General features: G+C 36.8%; 2 protein-coding genes across 3 annotated transcripts; one reads left to right on the plus strand and one right to left on the minus strand.

The window, feature by feature from the left end:
- Positions 1-557: 557 nt before the first annotated feature.
- LOC113347937 (ras-related protein RIC1) lies at positions 558-19,467 on the plus strand. 2 transcript variants are annotated; one of them, XR_003359337.1, is made up of 12 exons: positions 558-765; positions 1,507-1,579; positions 2,476-2,523; positions 2,632-2,679; positions 2,764-2,835; positions 2,927-3,082; positions 3,197-3,300; positions 17,980-18,030; positions 18,228-18,323; positions 18,413-18,501; positions 18,613-18,714; positions 19,087-19,467. XR_003359337.1 is itself a non-coding variant. In XM_026591631.1 (8 exons), the coding sequence occupies exons 1-8, from the start codon at positions 752-754 to the stop codon at positions 3,904-3,906; spliced, it is 612 nt and encodes a 203-aa protein (XP_026447416.1). In that variant the 5' UTR covers positions 558-751; the 3' UTR covers positions 3,907-4,222. The 2 variants fall into 2 exon arrangements, 1 of the variants encoding a protein (XP_026447416.1); XM_026591631.1 differs by lacking the exons at positions 17,980-18,030; positions 18,228-18,323; positions 18,413-18,501; positions 18,613-18,714; positions 19,087-19,467 and adding an exon at positions 3,810-4,222.
- On the minus strand, positions 4,386-6,029 carry LOC113347936 (UDP-glycosyltransferase 73C6-like). The gene has a single exon (XM_026591630.1). The coding sequence runs from the start codon at positions 5,998-6,000 to the stop codon at positions 4,513-4,515; it is 1,488 nt and encodes a 495-aa protein (XP_026447415.1). The 5' UTR covers positions 6,001-6,029; the 3' UTR covers positions 4,386-4,512.
- Positions 19,468-23,177: the final 3,710 nt, after the last annotated feature.

Genomic DNA, 23,177 nt, shown 5'->3' on the forward strand with positions numbered 1-23,177 from the left:
GATATTCTGTAATGAGGAGGTGGAAGAAGAATATGGGGCTGAGTATTTTGAATGCAAAGCAATGGAGGTAACCGTGGACTGGATAAAGGAACTTGGAATAAGAAAGGCAATTTTTGAGATGGACTGTGAAGCTGTAGTCAAATCAATAAATGGAATTGACCTGTAGGGGTTCACCGGTACAACCAAAATTTAATTCAAGTTGTTAAAAACAAATTTGGAAGTAGTAGTTTTTGGTTCTGTAAGTCTATAAATAGACTTGGTAATAATGTAGCTAATGAGCTAGCTCAAAAAGCTACACATCAGGCAACAAACTTTCAATTTTTGGACAATTTTCCAGATGACATGATCACTCTGGTAAACAATGCCTATTGTATGATTTAAATTTTCTCAATGAAATTCTTTTAGTAAAAAAGAAAAAAAAATCTCTTTACCCTATTGCCCAAAACTTGGTTTACCCGTCAAATTTGAGCTTGTCCATTGGGCTTGCCCTTGTGTATCCAAGTAACTTTATAATAAGGAATTTCCGATTTAATTATTAATTAAAAGAAAAAAGAATCCTGAAAATTCTCTGAAGCTTTGGTGACGAAGCGTTCCCCTTAACTATCTGTACCTATAAATTGGGTTTTTTCAACACCTCTCTCTCTCTCCCAGTTTTCATTATTCTGATTCGTCTTCTTCTTTCTTCATCTGAAACCAACCTAGGATTTCTGAATCTAGTCTCTCTGGGTTATCAATCGATTCAATTCCCATCATGAATCCTGAATAGTAAGCCCTTATAATACTTATTCCGTTTTCTTTTTGATGTTTTTTTTCTGATGCATAATTAGGGAATTTTGCTTGCATGTAATTTTCTGAATTGGGAATTTTGACCCCGCATGGATAGAATTATGGATCTTGATCATGGATTTGCATATTTCTGTATGAATTTATAGATTTGATTTGGGTTTTGCGAAATTAAGCTTTTGTTATAAAATTCAGTTTTACGTTTGTTTTTTTGTGGTTTTTTCTTTTAATGTATTCAAATTTCGTAGTAGTCGAACATAATTGTTGAATTTGGTGAATAAAGATTGATTTATATTGTAATTGGTTTTGAATGAGGTTAATTTTGGATTATTATAATGAATTGAGATGAAGTCATAACTTAGTAGATTTTAAATTGATTTTAGGGAGGATACATAAGATTTTTCAAAGGGATGGACTGATAAGTTATGCTATTTGAAGTGTAGAGTTGGGAAATTAGTTGTTAGGAATATACCTCATTAATACATAAGATTTGCCGGAGTGGATGACTAAGTTATGCTATTTGTAGTCTAGAGTCAGGAGATTAGTTGTTAGGGATGAAATCTAATGTACATAACCTTATTCCTTACTGATTCATTTGATTATATATGAATTTTAGAATAGGTAGATCATTTGTTGGGCAATTATTTCTTATGAACTTATAGTAGTCATGTGCCTTCGTTTGTAGTAGTATGAGGTTGCTGATGACCTGTTTTTACTTTGCAGCGACTATCTTTTCAAGCTTTTGCTTATTGGAGATTCTGGTGTTGGGAAGTCATGTCTTCTGTTGAGATTTGCGGTAAAAATTTCTTGTTTGCTTTTCTGGTCATATTTGTTGTTGATGTTTTCGCACCATGGTTTTGTTGGCAAGATAATCCGATATTTCTTTTGTTTTGTGTAATCATTTATTTACTCCCGTCCCCTGTTGAAGTAGGCTCATGTAGTAAATAAAGAGACAAAGGAAGTGTCTTTTGGAAATGATGACAATCTTGTGTACAAGAATTAGGTCTTTATAGATATAGAAAGATAAAAAAGTAGAAAAAAAAACAATCTTTATAACACGGGCACTTGTTTCTTAAGGAAGGATGTACGAAAGGCTACGTGAAGTTACACCTTTACAAATACAAATTTGGGAATAATTATATCGTAAGAAACAAAAAAGTAAGAACACAGATATTAAGAATCTTTTTATGGTTTAAGTTTAATGGTATTAGTTATCTGAATTACTGGTGTCACATGAACAAAGAGCATGGCGGTTTATCTTCATGTTGTTAAGAACTGTTTTCTAGACTAGCACGTAATTATGCAATACTATTGAAAATCGAATTAGTAAATCTGGATAAGCGTTGGTGCATTGGGTAGTACAGGTGGTTTGTCGTATCTCAAACGGTGTTAATGATGTAGAAGCATCAAGAATTAACCATTAAATGAGAATGTAGGACACTAATTGTGCTGGTTTACTCTAAATAATGTGGTTCAGAATGTTGTGTATTCTTGGTTTAGTCTAACGGACATATGTGATTGACATTGAAAGTGTTGAAGATAAATGGAATAGAAAACTGCGCGTATGCAGCTTATATGTTGTTGCGCTGTGATTGGAACTTTCATCGAGGGCAGCTGATTTCAATTTTTTTAACTCCATTTCTTGTTATTTTGTCGTATATTCTTATATTGTGGATTGTTTATGATGTCTAGGATGATTCTTATTTGGAGAGTTACATCAGTACCATTGGAGTGGATTTTGTAAGTATAAAAGTTAATATGTTATATCTTTTCGTGGATTTATTCTTGCGTTCGAGCACTTCTATAACTTCGAAATTTGCTAATACTTTTATTGTTTTTTCCTTGTAGAAAATTAGAACCGTGGAACAAGATGGAAAGACCATCAAACTCCAAATTGTAAGTACCCATTTAGTTACATTCTCTAGAATCTTTACCAACACAGTTGTTTATCCTGATTTGAGTACCTGTTTTTATGCTTAGTGGGACACTGCTGGTCAAGAGCGTTTCCGTACCATAACTAGCAGTTACTACCGTGGTGCACATGGAATTATTGTAAGTTACACTCATATTTTCCTGATATTCATCACAGTCAGATCTTCATGTATGCAAGTGTTAAAAGGGAGTGTCTTGTCTTGTTTGCTAGGTGGTTTATGATGTTACAGACCAAGAGAGCTTCAACAATGTTAAGCAATGGCTAAGTGAAATCGATCGCTATGCAAGTGAAAATGTAAACAAGCTTTTGGTGGGAAACAAGTGTGATATGACGACTAACAGGGTGGTTTCCTATGAAACGGGCAAGGTAGGTTAATTGGTAATTTGCCTTTTTTTTTCCTTTCTGTATAGAGTCCGAGGTTATAGGTTATAATATCTTTGAGTGAGCGACTCACTTTACCCTTCTATTCTCTTTGTGAAGGCATTTGCAGATGAGATAGGAATACCGTTCTTGGAGACCAGTGCCAAAAACTCTACGAATGTCGAACAAGCTTTCATGACCATGGCTGGTGAGATAAAGAACAGGTGAGTCGCATCAGTTTCCATTTGTATCTCTATTAAGTACATGCTATGTAACCACGTTCTGTTCTGGATCATCCTTGGTGTATTTTAGTTTTGGCTTTAGCATGTAAGGATTAGATTCTGGGGTTACAGTTTAATGTTATGAGAGAAAAGATTGTGGAGTTGATAAGATAAGAGAGTTAGACCGTTTTGCACAAGGCACAGGCTGGATGTGGAGAACCTTTGGTTTATTCAACTGTTACGCTAGTGTGTTTAGATTTGTGAACCAGAATTCAGATACAACATGAAATTTTAGATTGTGTCTGGTTACCTTTTACATCCCAAGTCTCCTCTGTCCTTGATAAAAACGAGTAGAATCACTGAAAGCATTGATCTGACTCTTTTAGGACACTGTTGTTTTGCTTGGTATGAATTTTGAATTGTCTGACATAACATGCTTATGTTTTCATAGATATTGGAAATAGTGCTTGAAACGATACTTACATCTCTTTTTGTTTACTGTAAATTTGCAGGATGGCAAGTCAACCAGCAATGAATGCAAACAGACCTGCAACAGTGCAGATGAAAGGCCAACCAGTCAACCAAAAGGCAAACTGTTGCTCCTCTTAAGTTTGCTCTCTTGGCAATCAAACTGGAAGACATGTTATTGATGGGGAAGGCAGTGACTGGTTAATGCAGAATCTCTGCTAAAAAACTGTTGGGGTTTGATAATTGTTCTTCAATTTACTAACCAAAACTAGACCTCTTTGGTGTACATAGAAAAAAAAAAGTCAATGGAGAGGGTTGTCGCATAGAAATGCATCATCACTTTCTTTCTATCTTTAAACTTTAATGTTGGACTAAAGTCGTGTGGGATCAACTTTGACTCGGTAAAACTGTTATTCTATTTCAATCGTGTAGTTGTGTGGATTTGATCACTGCTTTTCATGTTTTTCTAACCTTTGTTGGCAATGGCATGCCCGTGAGCCTGATTGCTTTTTGTGCTTTTCAGTAAATAAGGATCATGTGTAGCCTGTGAAGGGCTAAGCCTTAGAAATCAATGATCTTACAGTTTTGAGGGTGCCAATTTAGACCAATTAAACACTTTATTTCAGTAAAGAATGCTACTGATAAGAAAAAAATTGGATATATGAAGATGAAATATGAAATCAAAGTACACAAAAATAGGCTAGTAAATTCGTCAGATGAAATATTTCTATGCAGTATGGGTAGTAGTTATTCCCTGCCAGCTTTGTAGTGCATCATGTCTTGTATGAAGAGTGTCATGTTGAAATGCGAGGATCCACCTTCTTCCATGGCCTTCTTTGCTGTCTGTCCAAGTTCTCTTGCTCTTTTTCTTCTTTCTTCCACCTCTTCACCCCCATCCATTACTTTCTTCACTGCCTTCTCCACTTCCTGCTGCTTCTTGTCAACACCTTCTGCCATTTCAATTAATTTTGTACCGTCGTCTGCGTGAACTTCAGCCTCGCCTACCTTCACGCCAATTTTCAGAACTTGCACAATCAGGTTCTCATTAAGGAATTGTTCAGCACCCATAGGCCAAGTTAACAGTGGAACACCCGCGCACACACCTTCTAGAGTTGAGTTCCAACCACAATGCGTTAAGAATCCTCCGATAGCTTTGTGTGACAAAATCAGTACTTGCGGTGCCCATCCCTTGATCACTAGACCTCTGCCTTTGTTCCTCTCCTCGAATCTATTTTCCGTTAAGAGCTCATCTATCTCTGAAATGTCTCCACCTCCAATAACCCAAACAAATGGATATCCTGAGGATTCTAGGCCTAACCCAATCTCCATCATATCTGAAGACGTCAGGTTCCAGAAGCTTCCGAAACAAGCATAAACAACAGAGCCTGGTTCTTTCGAGTCAAGCCACTGCAGGAATTGGTTTTTGTCAATGGAAGCTTTGTTACCTCTCTCAGCCTTGTCTATTGTCTCCTGGTTGCATAAAGACACCGGGCCAATGCACCACACCTTGTTGTTCTTGGCTTTCTTGTACATCTCTGCGTATTTAGGCTCCAATTCTTGGAAGCTATTTATGATGACACCGTAAGCCGTCTCATCGGCCTTGTTGATCCGATGAATAGCATCCTTTAACAGCTCATCTGAATTATGACTAAGGAAGTGCATTGGCAGCTTTCCTTTTGTCACCTCAATTTTATCAGGCAAGCCTGGTATGACGAATGGCTCGGAGTCACTCGTGATGCTTCCGTGTAGTTTGGACCGGAGAATGTTGTGGTAGCACAAGCGAGAGCAACAACCAAAGCCATCAAACACAATCCGCGGTACTCCGAACTTAATAGCAGTCTCAGACGTCCAATCAAACACTATGTCAGAAATTATGCAATTCGGAGCAGGTCGCAAATTTCTAAAAGATTGTTCAAATGGTTCTTGCAACGAAGACGCCGTCCTAAAGAAACTCTTTAGTTGGGACACGACAGTGGATGCTTCCTTGTCACATCCATTTGGTTTTGCAGTAGCGACCTCAAGCTGAAGAAGCCGAATTTGAAGTCCTCCGCATCCTACAGCGCGATCAATGAATGATTTGAATTTTTCAGCTTCGAGTGGCATGGTGACAATGGTGACAATCACACCACGTTGAGCAATGAGTTTGGCCATGTCTATCATGGGGATTAGATGACCTTGACCCTTTTGTGGAATTAGCACGAAATGTAGCTGTTGTTGACCCTCTGATAAAGCCATGATGGGTGTGATGAATTTTCTGTAGGTGAATTATGGGTTTGTAATTTGCATTATCTTAGCTCCGGACTCTTCTATATAAAGGAATCAGTGCTGGAAGCTCAAACGTCAGGTTATTATCATTTGAGAAATATTTTGTGGTTGAAAAGACTTTTTTTTTTTTTTTAGTTTTCTACATTTTGAACCTTGACCACGTCGACAGCATGCCAACATAATTCTGACAAAATTGGTAACTGCTACCTTTAATATCGTTCTTGACAAGAAAATGCTTTAAGACTCCTTTTTCAACCTTGACAATGATAATCACACTAGATGACTTTAGCACGTGTTGAGAATTTCATTTCTGTAATTGTTTAACAATGATCGTCATTTGTAGTAACAACGTATTTCAATCATATTCTCCAAGAATTCTTTGAGTGTCAATTAGGTAACTCAATCATGTTTAATGTCATCAACATAGTCAACAATCAAACTTTGAACTTGAAAAAGAGTCTTCTTGTTCTTCCAAAGAAGCTTCTTCACATGAGATTCATTGTATCTGTTCTTTTGTCTTACATCACTGGGCATCGGCATAAACTGCACTCCATAGCGCATCGGCATCACTATATTCTTTCTATATTTACATGTGTCCGAGAACTAGCTTTATTGTTGCAACTGTAACAATAAAACACTCAAAGAAAAATGTTAGAAGTAAAATATCTGGAAGCTAAATAAACATTCAAATGGACATCAAACAGAGGACAGAGTCACGTGTTCAACACGCTGTCCTTAACACAATAGTTGACCGGTACGCCTAGAGTATGAGTGATGCGTATACCCTGTGGTCAAGTTGTATCCAGGATAATACTGCCCGTTGCAAGTATTGTTAGCACTACAATACTTTCCCACTCATACGAATTCAACAGCAAAGCACGAAAAAAAAAGACCACACAGAGGGAGAGAGACGAAAATAAGAGGATGGTAGCTCTTCTGGACACAAATGAAAATGAAAGTTTTGAATTTTTTTTATAGGCAAACAGAAAGGGTGAAATCAATGCACATTAATGTGCGAATCAATACTGCATGCGAAATAATGCTGCCATGATGTCGACATAATTCTGCCATCAACATTCAAAAACCGGTAAGAAAGTGTCGACATCCATGCAAATAAATCCGTTAAGAAAAATGTTTTTGGTAAGAGAATAAATTCACCCAGGTCACACGCCCCCCATATTTAAGACAGAATTTATTTTGATTTTCAAAATGATTAGGAAATAAATCAAAAGAAATTTTTCCAAAAAGGAAAGTCTTGGTTGACCAAAGTCCATGGCGCAAGCACGAGCTCGAGCCCTAAGCCCAAGCCCTTAGTGGAAACAAATTTTTTTAGCCCCACCCGTTCCACCCGCATTGTTTTACTAACTATTCATAAAGGAATAGCTATATAGTGGAACTCCTCTTTAGTTATGCCCAATGTGGGACTAAAGGACCTATTTCATTCACTCATAGAAAATGAGTAAGAGCTCTTAGAGATCCAAAGGTCCTAAGTTCCGTTCCCACCAAGACCATAAAATCAAAACACTAAAAACTCATTTTCTCCAACAATCCCCAACATGAATGAAATACCCATACAAAAATCAGAAAACGGAAAGCGAGATCTACCACATAGTCAAGAGGTGTCCATGAGGTCTTGAACCTTTGCTTAGTGAGAAATTGCCGGAACTACTTGATGGACAGTGAATACGATGTCTTCAACTGCCATCGTTTGGTGTAATCCGCGATAATAACCACGCGTGATATCTCTAGGTGCTGTCAAGTTCGTGCCGCTTTGTCCTTTTTGGCCCTGGACAAATCCCGTTTCTCAGAATGCTCTAGAGAATCAACTCTATTCTCATAGGCAGCGACCCACTTCCACATTCAGATAGGTGAGTTCCATCAAAAGTGTTTACTGCTACACCCCACTTCAATCTTAAATTGAAACTATAGAACTCATTAAGACTTAGTTAAAAGTCATCCTTCACATGCAGTCACACTATCACGTCTACACCATAGGGAAGGGGCAGATAATGAAATTCTCTGATAGTGTTTACCTTGACCCGCCACAAATTAGTTGTCTCATTCAAAACCTTGATTTTGGGGTCTCCAGTCAGCAAGGTTGAGTATCCTTCATGGCAAGTTTATTTAATGAGCCTAAGCCCCATCCCCTTAGATGCATTACTAACTATCTCCTTGGACAAACCTTTTGTCAAAGAGTCCGCGATATTCTCCTTGGACTTAACCCAATCAATGGAAATAACGCCTTTCGATATTAGCTTTTTCAGGGTATCGTGTCTTCTCTTTATATGAATAGACTTCCCATTATAGTAGCTGTTTTTAGCATTAGCTATTTCAGATTGATTATCATAATGTATAGATATAGCTGGCACAGGCCTATGCCAGAGAGGAATGTCTTCTAAAAAGCATCTTAGCCAAGCGGCTTCCTCTCCTGCTTTATCTAACGCAATAAACTCGGATTCCATAGTGGATCAAGCTATGCAAGTCTGTTTGGAACTCTTCCAAGAAACAGCCCCACCTGCTAGAGTGAAAACATATCCACTCGCAGACTAGGACTCCTCTGAGTCTGATATCCAGTTTGCATCACAAAATCCCTCAAGGACGTCAGGATACCTTTCATAATTCAAACAAAAGGTCAAAGTGTATTTCAAATACCTCAGCACTCTAAAAAGTGCATCCCAATGTTCCTTCCCTGGATTACAAGTATACCTACTTAACCTACTCACAGCATAAGCAATGGCTGGCCTAGTACAGTTCATCAAATACATCAGACTTCCTATAACTCGTGAGTAATCAAGTTGTGATACTCCATTACCCCTATTCTTTTTGAGTTTACAACAAGGATCATACAGAGTATAAGCAGGTTTACAATCAAAATGATTGAATTTTCTAAGCACAGAGTCAACATAATGAGATTGACTAAGACTATAACCGTTAGAATTTCTTCTAATTTTCATCCCTAAGATTACATCTGCGTGGCCTAAGTCTTTCATGTCAAAGTTCTCATTCAGCATGCTCTTAGTGGAATTAATGACATCCATGTTTGTACCAAGCATAAGCATACCACCAACATACAAGCTTACAATCACACAGGCATTATTCACAAAGTTTAGTATAGACACACTTGTCAGATTCATTGATTTTAAAACCACTAGAAAACATTACATGATCAAAATTTTCATGCCATTGTTTAGGTTCTTGTTCCAATCCATACAAAGATTTTTTCAGTTTACAAACTTTGTTTTCACAACCTTTCAATACAAAACCCTCATGTTGTTCCATGTAAATTTCTTCATCTAATTCACCATGTAGAAAAGCTGTTTTTACATCCATTTGACGTATCTCTAGGTTATGAACCGCAGATATAGCAATTAACATCCTAATGGAAGTAATTCTCGTGACGGGTGAGTAAGTATCAAAGAAATCTACACCTTCCTTTTGTTTGTAGCCTTTAACTACTAACCTAGCCTTGTATTTTTGGATAGTTCCATCTATGTTACGTTCCTCCTGAAGATCCATTTACATCCTATGACCTTACACCCTTGAGGTAAATCTACTATCTCTCATGTATCATTTTCTTTGATGGATTCCATTTCACTAATAGAAGACTCTTTCCACCACGGAGCTTCAGAAGAAGTCATGGCTTCTCTATAAGTCTGCGGATCAGACTCTGCTAGTGTTACGAAGTCAGGTCCAAAGGAGGTTTTGGTTCTAGCCCTTTTACTTCTCCTAGGATCAATTTCTACTTCATCTTCCTCTAAAGGTAAAGTCTGACTGGTTGAAGGGACATCTAGGGGGTCAACACCTCTCTTACGAGAGTCAGATTTTAATGGAAAAACATTTTCAAAAAACACAGCATCCCTAGACTCCATAATAGTATTCACACCAATTTCAGAAATATCAGAACTCACAACCATAAATCTATATGCAGGTGTATGCTCAGGATACCCTATGAAGACACAATCAACAGTTTTGGTAACTATCTTGGTTAATTTAGGTTTAGGGATCTGAACCTTAGCCAAACACCCCCACACTTTGAAGTATGCTAAAGAAGGTTGTCTACCTTTCCATAATTCATATGGAGTTTTATCTGATCCTTTAAAAGGTATTCTTTTCAGGATATAGCAGGCTGAGAGGATAGCTTCCCCCCACAAGTTCGAAAGTAATCCTGAACTAATTAACATGTCATTCATCATCTCCTTAAGGGTACGGTTCTTACGTTCATCTACACCATTCGACTGAGGTGAATAAGGAGGGGTAACCTCGTGTATTATGCCATGTTCTACACAGAAATCTTCTATATGAGTTATGTACTCACCACCACGGTCAGACCTAATGGTTTTAATGGTAGTATTAAATTGGTTTTTAACTTCTAGTTTATACCTCTTAAAGGCTTCTAAGGCATCATCCTAACCTCTAAGCAAATATACGTGACAATACCTAGTACAGTCGTCTATAAAAGTAACAAACCATTTCTTACCACCTCTAGTTTGAACCGATTTCATGTCAACTAGGTCTGAGTGAATTAATTCTAAGGGTTTAGAATTTCTATGAACATTTTTTCTAAAACGTTTTCTAGCAAATTTTGATTCTACGCATATTTCACATTTGTGTTCATTTTCCAAACTAAATTTGGGTATGCAGCCTACCTTGGTTAGTTTAAGCATTGACTTATAATTAACATGTCCAAGTCTACCATGCCAAACATTCAACGACTCACAAACATAAGCAGAAGAATCATTCTTATTCATAACAGCAGAGTTTACATTAAGCTTATACAGACCCTCAGTCTTATAACCCTGCCCCACATAATCCTTACCCTTAGTTACAACACATTTCCCAGATTCTATTACAATTTTAAAACCCTTATCATCTAAAACAGCATAAGAAACAAGATTTTTGCAGATGTCCGGAACATGAAGAACTTCATTCAATGTGAGAGTCTTGCCAGAAGTGAGTTTGAGCCCAACTTTGCCTTTTCCTACAACCGCAGCTGCAGATGAGTTACCCATATAGAGTTTTTCTCCTTATCCTACCTTATTATAGGAGGTGAACATATCTCTGTTTCCACAGACATGTTTGGTAGCACCAGAGTCTACCCTCAGTCTTATAACCCTGCCCCACATAATCCTTACCCTTAGTTACAACACATTTCCCAGATTCTATTACAATTTTAAAACCCTTATCATCTAAAACAACATAAGAAACAAGATTTTTGCAGATGTCCGGAACATGAAGAACTTCATTCAATGTGAGAGTCTTGCCAGAAGTGATTTTGAGCCCAACTTTGCCTTTTCCTACAACCGCAGCTGCAGATGAGTTACCCATATAGAGTTTTTCTCCTTATCCTACCTTATTATAGGAGGTGAACATATCTCTGTTTCCACAGACATGTTTGGTAGCACCAGAGTCTACCCACCAGTCTCTCACATTTGTTACCAAATTTACTTCAGACACCGTGCCAAAAAATTCATCTTCGTTGTTTTCAACCAAATTAACATTATTTTTCTTTTTAAGGTCCTTACGGTTTCTACAGTGAACCTCCATATGGCCAGATTTCCACAAGCATAAAAATCTCCCTTAATTTTATTAATGCTATATTTGGGTTTCTAAAACATACCTTTTTGCCTGGAGATTTCTTGAAGTTGTTTCAGTTCTTTTCAGCATTGGAACCTTTGTGTTCAGTCACATGATCTTTGTTAGACAGGTCCCTTGGAGAAGATACATTTTTGTCCTTGGAGCACAGCAATTCTTCAACTTGAATCTTCTTACCCAAATCAACCATAATAAATTCAGCAGTTTCATGTCTCAGTTTCTTCTTGTATTCGGACCAGGAAGTAAGCAATTTCTCGATAACAGTGGACACTTGAAAAGTTTCATCAATCACCATACCTTCCGCAAGAATTTCATTCATAATTTGCTGGAGTTCAAGGAATTGATCAACCACAGATTTTTCATTCACCATTTTATACTCATAGAGCCTAGCTACCAAGAATTTCTTACTTCCAGCAGTTTTAGCTTGGTATTTTGCCTCTAAAGCAGCTCATAAATCAAAAGTATTAAAGTTCTCTTTTGCAATATAGAAGTCATACATAACATCTTCTAAACAGTTGAGAATACGATTTTTGGCCATATAGTTCTGCCTAACCCAATCCTCCAACTCAAGTTCACGTCCCATATCCTTCAAACCCTCATCAAAAGGAACCAAAACATAATGATCCAACTCATGATAACTCAGAAAAAATAACATCTTCGATTGCCATCTTTTGAACTCTTTCCCATTGAACTTTGCAGGCCTTTCAACATCGTTCTTACCCATTGTTACAGACAGAAAAGCAAATATTGTGTTAAGATTGTTGCAACTGTAACAATAAAACACTCAAAGAAATATGTTAGAAGTAAAATTTCTGGAAGCTAAATAAACACTCAAATGGACAGCAAACAGAGGACAGAGTCACGTGTTCAACACGCTGTCCTTAACAAAATAGTTGACCGGTACGCATAGAGTATGAGTGATGCGTATACCCTGTGGTCAAGTTGTATCCAGGATAAAACTGCCCGTTTCAAGTATTGCTAGCACTACAATACTTGCCCACTCATACGAACTCAACAGCAAAGCAGGGAAGAAAAAAAAAAAGACCACACAGAGGGAGACAGACGAAAAGAAGAGGATAGTAGCTCTTCTGGACACAAATGAAAATGAAAGTTTCGAATTCTTTTTATAGACAAACAGAAAGGGTGAAATCAATGCACATTAATGTGCAAATCAATACTGCATGCGAAATAATGCTGCCATGATGTCGACATAATTCTGTCATCAACATTCAAAAATCGGTAAGAAAGTGTCGACATCCATGCAAATAAATCCGTTAAGAAAAATGTTTTTGGTAAGAGAATAAATTCACCCAGGTCACACGCCCCCCATATTTAAGACATAATTTATTTTGATTTTCAAAATGATTAGGAAATAAATCAAAAGAAATTTTTCCAAAAAGGAAAGTCTTGGTTGACCAAAGTCCATGGCGCAAGCACGAGCTCGAGCCCTAAGCCCAAGCCCTTAGTGGAAACAAAAATATTTCACCCTACCCGTTCCACCTACATTGTTTTACTAACTATCCATAAAGGAATAGCTATATAGTGGAACTCCTCTTTTTTTATGCCCAATGTGGGACTAAAGGACCTATTTCATTCACTCATAGAAAATGAGTAAGAGCTCTTAGAGACCCAAAATGCTTTAAGAATCCCTTTTTCATCCTTGGCAATGATAATCACATTAGATGACTTTAGCACGTGTTGAGAATTTCATCTCTGCAATTGTTTAACAATGGTCGTCAACTGTAGTAACAAGGTATTTCAAGCACATTGTCCAAGAATTCTTTGAGTGTCAATTAGGTAACTCAATCATGTTTAATGTCATCAACATAGTCAACAATCAAACTTTGAACTTGAAAAAGAGTCTTCTTGTTCTTCCAAAGAAGCTTCTTCACATGAGATTCATTGTATTTGTTTTTTTTGTCTTACATCACTGGGCATCAGCATAAACTGCACTCCATTGCGCATCGACATCACTGTATTCTTTCTATATTTACATGTGTCCGAGAACTAGCTTTATAGTGCTTATGGATGCCCGAAACAGAGGTGCTTTTGCTTCTCCAGAAACTAAAATCAGAAACAAAATAGTTTTGTTTTAGAAAAAATTAATTTTTTTACTTCTAAAAGTCGCTTTGACATTCGATATCCAAACTGACCTCTTGAAATCACGTATCCTGCCGTGGGCAATACCTGATTGCCTTATTCATAGATGTTGATAAACTGCCTATTGATCTCTGTGAAACATGAGCAAAAATAAAAACAAGAAAATAAAATAATCCGTAAAACATTGCGAAAATAAAAACCAATTAGTGATGGGTGGAGTGGTCCAGGAGATAAAACAATCGGGTTTTTGGCAAATTGTTGATAGCCCATATTGAGCTATTATCCTAGACATCCAACCCATCACTAATTGGCGATAGCTACAGTAAACCCAAACCATTTTATTTGCATAGTTTAACATTCAGTTTACCGATGTGGGATCACATCCCATATAATAAGCAGGGCTGAATTGGGGGATCTGGAAAATAATTGGGGACCACTAGTTACAGGATAAAAAAGGTCATGAAATAGTAATTGGGGGTTATTCCTTATCCCCAATTTTTTTAAATAGCTAAACTACCCCAAATCATTAGTGGTGATTAGTAATTAAGTTAAGTTAATTAATTTGGTTAGATTAAAATCATATTTAAGGATTAAATTTTGATAATAGAAAAATTGTGTTTTTGTGTTGGAGAGAGAGGAAGACATGTTAATAGAGGAAGCCTTGAATAATGGTGGAAATGAAGATCCTTTTGCTCAAAATGAAGGAACCAATACTCAAAATGAAGAACCCGAATCTCAGAACAATCAGGTATACTTTCTATACTCTTCAAATTATCCGAATGGTGCTCCAAGTGGTCGATTCATGGTCGACATGGAACTACTCAAAGTGAGGGTCGTTAGGTCGGGAGTATAATAAACTAACGACCTTTGAGAGTCGTCAGTGAATTGGCACAGAAATAAACGACTCCAATCTTCAGTTATGAAAAATCGTCAATCAAGTTTGCAAACATTGACGACTCCAATCTGCATTTATGAAAAATCGTTAACCAAATTTGAAAAAGATGACAACTCCATCTTTTAGATCATTTAGAGTCGTTAACTCAATAAACAGAACCGCAAATCCATATAATAAATCCTGACGACTCAAATAAGAGTCGTCATCCAAAAATTTTGCACCTAAACGATCCTCAAATTTCAAATGACGACTCTATCATAGTTCGTAACGATGCTCGAGCTTGAAATGACGACTCATTTATTTTAAATTTTTAATACCAATTCAAAACACAATCTACACAATCTAAGCACGTGTCAGATTGTTCAACATGAACAACCATCATTTTGCTAACAAAATCAATCAGTTTCACTCAAACTTGTTAAATGGGACCCTCCCTTCTAGTTGCTCTAACAATTCCTTATTTGCTTGTTCTTTCAAGTTGTTAATAAAGCCACGTATGGGTGGTAGAACATTGGGTGGGAGAGAGTGCTCGATTAGGAGGACGAAGAACAACGGTGGAGGCAAACTTTTTTTTAGAATCGTTAATTTTTGAAAAGGGGCAAGTTCACGACCCTTTTAGGAGAGTGCGACTAAGTTGACGACTCTTTCCATTTTTATGACAAAGAGACTATTTGCTTTTTACAAAGAGTCGTTAACTTTAAAAAAAGGTCGTTCGCAAAAGATCGTCATATGTTTTTATATTACGCTAACGACTCTAATCTAAAGAAGAAAAAAAAACGAAAAATCAGAATTTGAGTCGTTATCTTTCTCCTCATATACCCTAACGATTTTTCATAGTGTCTACAGGAATATAAAAATCATTAGGTTTCATGATTTTCGGGTTGACGACTCTTTAATTGTGATTGATTTTTTTTTTTCGTGTCAGTATGGAAGAAAAGATAGTTGAGAGAGAGGGAGAGGGGAGGAGACTCCAATTTTTTTGTTAAAATATGGAAATGAAATAGACGCTTAGAATTAAGGGTGAATAGAATTTTAAGTTTTATTATTAATGAAGGGCAAAATAATATTTTCACTATATTTTGGAACCCCTTAAAATAAATGGAGCTTGGATAAATTTGGTGAGGCCCCCAATTATTTTTCAGGGCCCCAATTCAGCCCTGATAATAAGAGGTGTTCCTCTCTCATAAAAAATTCCAAGGTTCTACGAAATCTTCTCAGCAGTCATGGGAACTAAGTAAGAAGAACAAAGAAGGATATCTTGAAACCAATTAACTTAAAGAAAAACTAACAATCTCTAGAAATTCCAGGTAATATCTCTAACTTCTCCCTTTTAATTTCTTCATTTTGTTGTTTTTGCTGATTTTTTATAGATATGAGTAGTTCCAATCAACCAAAAAATTTCGTCTGGTTCCATGAAATTTGTAAGGAATGAAGTTGTGATTAAGGTTTTTGTTATTGGAATTGTGAAGAGGGAAAGGAAAAATGTAGGTTCTCATTTGAGGCTATGACGAAGATTTTAGCTGCCATTACTGTTGAAACCCTAATTCTATAAGCTTGGATTTTTAATTGTTCATGTTGCCATATGGTGACAGCATAAGTTGAAGTTGGATTGAACTGTACAGAGTCAAGAAAGACATTTTTTTTGTTTGCAATGCTAGTATCATAATTGTTCTTACATTGGACTTTTTAGCGTGCAACATTTGATTGAGATTTCTGAATCTGAAACTTCGAGTAATGTCATTTTTGTAGTGCTTTTTATTATCCATGCCCAAAGAAGGTTCTATGAAGGTGCAGAAGCAGACTGCTTCAGCTGAAAAAGCAGGTAGAAAGATGAAAGACAGGGTGAGAAAACTCAGTGTAGAAATGAAGAACAAACCTGGCAATGAGGTTTTGCCTACTAAGTAAAAATGGGGTAATGAGATTGACGATATATTTTCGAGTAAGAAGAAGAAAGGAGAGCAAGACAAGGTAGAGATGCTGGATAAGTACAGAGTAGAAGGCAAGAAAGTAGCTAATGAGATTGATGATATATTTGCAATTAAGAAGATGAGGAAGAAAGAGTTAAAGGAGGTGGAAAAGGCAGAAGAAAATAAGAGTTTGGAACTTTAAAAGTCAGCAAAGAAAATGAAGGGAAGTGGGGTGTCTGAAGGTGTCGCATTTGTGGATCCACCATCTCGACCGAGAAGGAAAACAAATGACGGGCTCACTATCTACTCTGAAACTGAGCTAGGGATTGCAAATTCTGATGCTGGAGGTACTCGTCTTTGTCCTTTCGATTGTTCTTGCTGTTTTAATTATAATTCCTGTTTTTTTTTCCGTTTTTCTTTTTTGAATCATAGTATCATTAGTTTCACCCTTATTTTCACATTTACGTTTAGTAGGTTGACTTGATGAGAAGCTCAGAGTGGCATTTTCCATTCTCTTGTTGTATACTATGCTACATTTTTAATTATTTGAATGTTCGATGTAATTTTACCAGATTATGTGCTTATTGTGGTCAGACTTAAGATTTGATATACCTATTACTTAAAACCTATAATGCCGAGAGTTGAATCTTGAAAGAACAATAGGAGTTTTGTACAGTATATTATAGTGATGAATTACACTGTCGTAGGAGAAAAGTCAAGTGCACTTGTTAACTACTGAAGTCATTATTTGGAATGAAATCTAATGTACGTAACCATATTCCTCCTTGATTAATTTGATTGTATATGGATTTCAGATTAGGTATCTTGTTTGGTTGGTCAAATACTTATCTAGTTATTACTGTCAAATGTCTTCATTTGTTGTGGTATGAGATTATTGATGACCCATCTTTTCTTCAAGCTTTTGCTTATTGGGAATTCTGGTGTTGGGAAGTCATGTCTTCTGTTAAGATTTACGGTACAAAGTCATGTTTACTTTTGTGGTCATATTTTATTTTGGCTTTAGCACGTAAGGATTAGGTTCCAGGCTTACAGTTTAAGATTACCAAAGAAAAGATTGTGTAGTTGGTAAGTTAGAGAACTAGACTGTTCTGCACAAGCTGAAAATGTGGAGGACTCCTGGTTTATTCAGCTGTTACTGTAGTGTGTTTAGATTTGTGAAACCAAAACTCAAGACACAATTCTAAATTATGACTGATTACCTTTTATATCCCAGTGCTCCTCTGTGCTTGATGTAAAAATGTGCTCATGTAACTCAAAATTGTAAAAGCGTGTAGAATTCCACTAAAAGCATTGATCTGACTCTTTTAGGGCGTTGTTGTTTTGCTTGGATAGAATTTTGAATTATCTGACATAACATGCTTATGTTTTCACAGATATCAAAAATAGTGCTTGAAACGGCGCTTACCTTTCTGTTTGTTTACTGTAAATTTGTAGGATGGCAAGTCAACCAGCGATGAACGCAAACAGACCTGCAACTGTGCAAATGTAAGGCCAACCAGTCAGTCAAAAAGCAAACTGTTGCTCCTCTTAAGTTTGCTTTCTTTGGCAATCAAACTGGAAGACATGTTATTGATGGGAAAGGCAGTGACTGGTTGATGCTTAATCTCTGCTAAAAAACTGTAGGGGTTTGATAATTCTTCTTCAATTTACTAACCAAATCCAGACCTCTTTGGTTTACATAGAAAAAAATGTCAATGGACTCATAGTAGGACACTGCCGGTGAAGAGCGTTTCCGTACTATAACTAGTAGTTACTACCGTGGTGCACATGGCATTAATGTAAGTTGCACTAATTTTGTCATGATATCCATCATCTTCAGATGTTTATGTATCCAAGTGTTGAAAATGTCTGGTTTATGATGTTACAGACCAAGAAAGCTTCAACAACGTTAAGCAATGGCTGAGTGAAATCTATTGCTATACAACTCACAGAGTTGTTTCCTACGAAACGGGCAAGGTAGGTTAGTTGGTAATTTACATTTTTTTTGTGTGTGTACTTAAATCTAAGGTAAAAAGTGACTATCTTTGAGTGAGTGGTTCACTTTATTTTTCTATTCTCTTTCTGAAGGAATTTGCAGATGAGATAAGAATGCCGTTCCTGGAGACAGGGTGCCGAAAATTCTACCTATGTCGAACAAGCTTTCATGACCATGGCTGGTGAGATTAACAGGTGAGTTCCATCAGTTTCCATTTATATGTCTAGTAACTGCATGTTATGCATCTACACTGATCTGTTCTGTATTTTGGCTTTAGAATGTAGGGATTAGGTTCTGGGGTTAGAGTTTAAGGTTATGAAATAAAAGATTGGAGTTGGTAAGATAGAGAATTGGAATGTGGAAAACTCCTGGTTTATTCAACTGTAGCTTTTAGGACGAAACCTATATGTGATCTCAGGGTTGTGTGTTTAGGTTTGTGAACTGGAAGACCCGGACTGAGATTTTATGTTGTGTCTGGCTACTTTTTTGTGTCCAAAGACTCATATTGTTGATAAAGACGCTTGAAACGATACTTACCTTTCTGTTTGTTTTCTGTAAATTTGTAGGATGGCAAGTCAACAAGCGAAACGATGAATGCAAATAGACCCGCAACAGTGCAGATGAAAGGCCAACCAGTCAACCAAAAGGCAAACTGTTTCTCTTCTTATGTTTTCTCTCTTTGGCAAGCAATTCGCAAGACATGTTATTGACGGGGAAGGCAGTGACTAGTTAATGCTGAATCTCTGCCAAAACCCTGTAGGGATTTGATAATTGTTGTTCAATTTACTAACCAAACCTAGACCTCTTTGGTGTACATAGAAGAAAATGTCGATGGAGAGGGTTGCACTTAAAAATGCATCGTCCCTTTCTTTCTATTTTAAAATTTGAATGCTGGATTAAAGTCCCGAGGAATCAACTCGGCTCAGTAGAACTGTTATTCTAATTTATTTTGTACGGTGTGGTTTTATTTACTGCTTTCTATGTTTTGCTACTTGACATCCTTCTGGAACAAGCCTGTTATAGGGGCGGAGGGTATTAGAGGGGCTGAACCATGTCCCTCTAGTTGGTTAGGAGATGTCCTGTAGGCGCTGTAAATTGTCTAGATTACCCTTTTAGCTTTAAATGGACTAATTTACCCCTCTTTTTTTAGTTAAAAAGACTGAATTATCCTCCATTCTATTTAAACCTAATGAGAAGAGAAAACTTAATCAAAATCAGTTTTCTTCATCTTGTCTTCTCCTCCCTTAACCGTAACCCCTATTAAAACCGAAAAACTTCAACGTCTTCGATTAATCGGCGGTTCGCAAAATTAATAATCGTTGAGTGAAGTCTACCTTTGAGATGATGAAGAACAAGAAAGTTGACGAAGATTGTAATGATTCTAATCAAGCAAATCCTCCAATAGGTGAAGAACAACAATTTCAATTCCAAACCTCTCAATCGGAAAAATTAATTGGAATGACTTACATGAGGTATGTTTTGAAAAACCCAGTTAGGGTTTAGTTTCTTTTGTTCGATTTTAGTTAAATTTGTATAAAAATTAGGGTTTTAGATAAAAATTGAAATTCAAAATTCTAGGTTAATGTGAGTTACGGTTGCTTTTAACTCAAGTACGGATTTTGATGTTGTTACGGTTTGTAATAGTTCCATTACGTTCAATTACCAACCGTATGTTCTTAGTTCTTCGAATTTTGTTTAGTTACGATTGATGTCGAAACCAAACTTACCAACCGTAATTAGTCCAGCATGTCTCCAAGTTGTTCTAGGGTTTGTATTTGTATGAAACTTACTAAGCGTAGTTTAGTTACAGTATATATTTATATGTCATTTATCAACCTTACAGAATCCTTTGTCTGAATTCAAATATATTCTACGGTTCATAAGTTTAGTTGATTTACCAACCGTAAGGTAGTTACGGTATGTAATGTTATCAATATTTTCAACCGTAAATTATCCTGTGTCTCAAAACATAAGTATCAAATAATATTACAGTTGGTTTCGAACCGCAACTCACCAGCCGTAACTTTTTACGGTTAGTATTTATCCTCTACTTACGAACCGTATCTATTTACTGTTTGTCTTGAATGTCACTTTTCAAACCGTATATATTTTTGGTCACAATTTTTTTGGTTTATTTATTCCTATTTTGTTTATTCAACCCTTAGGAAAATCAATCAATTGTATTGCTTGTGTAGGAATCCTAATAGGTGAAGAATAAGAGAGGGAATAACTTAACTCCGACTGATCATACGCACAGCCCTCGCTGTGACAAGCATTTAGGGGTGGATTATAGAGGTATCCACAAGGATGAGAAGAAGAAGAAGAATCAATTTGAAATTAGGTTGAGAGAACTTCTTATAGCTGAACCTGAGGTTGATTTAGAAGGAGCGGAACCTGATAATCAAGAAACTGAAGAGGTGGGAGTCGAAGTTAACCGTGAAGGCAAAGAAAAACAAATTTTAGAGGAAGAATCTGATGATGAAGAAGAGGAACAAAATTCTAATGAATCTGATGATGAAGAAGAGGAGGAAGAGGAGGAAGAGGAAGCAAATGATGAAGAGGAGGGAGAGGAAGAAAATGATGAAGAGGACAAAGAGGAAGAAAATGATGAAGAGGGAGAAACAAACAAGAGAAAAGAGTTTGTTGTAGCTGCACCTCCAGTTAAACCAGTTAAAGAAAAGAAGCCGAGAAAGGAACCCGCACGAAAAGGAATGCATATTCCTACAGGAAAAGAGTTGTTGTTGCCACAGAAGAAAAATAGAATATCTTGGGGCGAGGCCCCAAACAATTCTTCAATCTTATTTGGTTATACCAATTCTTGGGCCGCAAAAGTCTGTGAGCCTAGGGTATGATTTTTTTTAAAAAATTATCATAACTTATTTCGATTCATTTCGTTTGTATTTTTCTATATTTCATTTATCTCAGTTTAATAAAATATGTTTGTTTTAGGATCATGCAAGGGGGAATAAATTGCTCAAGCGTCAAAGGGCTCAATATTGGCCTTTAAGTGAAGAATGTGCTTCTATTCGTACTCTAGTTGCTAGTTCAGGATTAGGGACTGGAATTCTGAATGCCCAAGCGGAGTATGATAGTATTGTGGTCTCTGCTTTCAGGGAACGATATTGGCTTGAAACCGATATGTTTCATCTCCCATCCAGAGAGATGACAACCAGACGATGTGAAGCAAATTCTTGACTTGGAAGTTGAAGGAAAATATGTGGCAGAAGGTTTCGACAACAATATGCTTGGACTTATATTTATAGCCTTGTTGAAGAAACACTTGGGTGGGAGAAAGAGGAAACCGATATGGATTTTATGTTGGCTGCTGGTTATGACCCAAAAGAACCACATAAGGTTTGTAAGATTAAAAATCTGTTATTGAATAATCTGAAGACGAAGTTTGGAGACATGCTCAAAAAGGAATTGGCAGGTGAGGTGACATATGAAACTAGAGCTAGGCGTACAGCCACAACGTATTTGTTGTATTTTCTTGGGACCGGATTCTTGCCCGATAACTCGGGAAATATGGTGAATGTTCGTTACCTACAATTGTTGAAGGATTTAAACAAGATCATAGAGTATTCGTGGGGCAGTGCCACCCTCGCATATTTACTTGAGAGCCTAAGAAAGGCTTCGAGGGTTGGAGCTACTGAAATTGCTGGGAATGTTGCGTTTTTAATGGTAAGTTTTGTTACATTTTACCATTTTTTATTATATGTTTGTTTGTTTGTTATATTTATCATTTTTACTCATGTGCCAATTGTTTAAATTTTTTAGGCATGGGTGTATGACCACTGTCCGATCTCGAGACCTTCTACTGGATGGGAAGAAGATGATTATGACCCTACAGGAAAGAAGTTCAAGTTCGGTGATAGATAAAAAAGGAACAAAGAAGAGTTGCTCATTCAAGTGAGGAAGGAAATAAATGCTTTCACTGTTGAAATTGTTATCTTTGATCCTTATTTGAGGATTGAAAATGGAGTTGATGTTCGTCAGTTCATATAGACCGCGGGCTACAACAGACCACTGTATCATCCCAAGGGTTATGTTATTACCAATTCTCGTCAAACTCTACGCCAAATTTCTCATATTCAAGAAAAGGTCATTAAGGAAAACTTCAAATTATCCAAGGAAGGATCCGAGACAACATGCCCCACCATTGTACTCAACTTTCTCCCAACTCCGACGATTGATGCTTGGAACAACCGCCATGACAAAAGATACCAACTCGCAGCGGGAGAGGAAATGACTTGTAACAACACGAAAGAAGCCTCTGACGATTACATAGATGGGTATTATCATTTTAATAATGATCCGGAGGCACATCCACTTATTCAAAAGGCTCAAGAAAAAAGAAAGGCTGTCGAGAAGACCAAAGAGAAAAAAGGTCTATTTGGTATCACTTGGAAGCAACTATATTTCATGGGGGTACGTCACTTTGTTATCCTCATGAATTGGAATTTAAAATTAAATTATATTATGGAATAATCTCTTAACACTCCTTGTTCTATGTTAATAGAAAGAGAGAGGACAAGCTCTGGCAAATAGTATGATTGCATGCATCGTTGGTAACGGTGTGATTAAAGCTCCTCAACGAAGGACCTTACAAGAGCAAATAAGGAACATGCATGATCCAACCAGGAAATAATTGTATGAG

The sequence above is a fragment of the Papaver somniferum genome, chromosome 2 (assembly GCF_003573695.1).
Source record: "Papaver somniferum cultivar HN1 chromosome 2, ASM357369v1, whole genome shotgun sequence".
Taxonomy (NCBI): domain Eukaryota; kingdom Viridiplantae; phylum Streptophyta; class Magnoliopsida; order Ranunculales; family Papaveraceae; genus Papaver; species Papaver somniferum.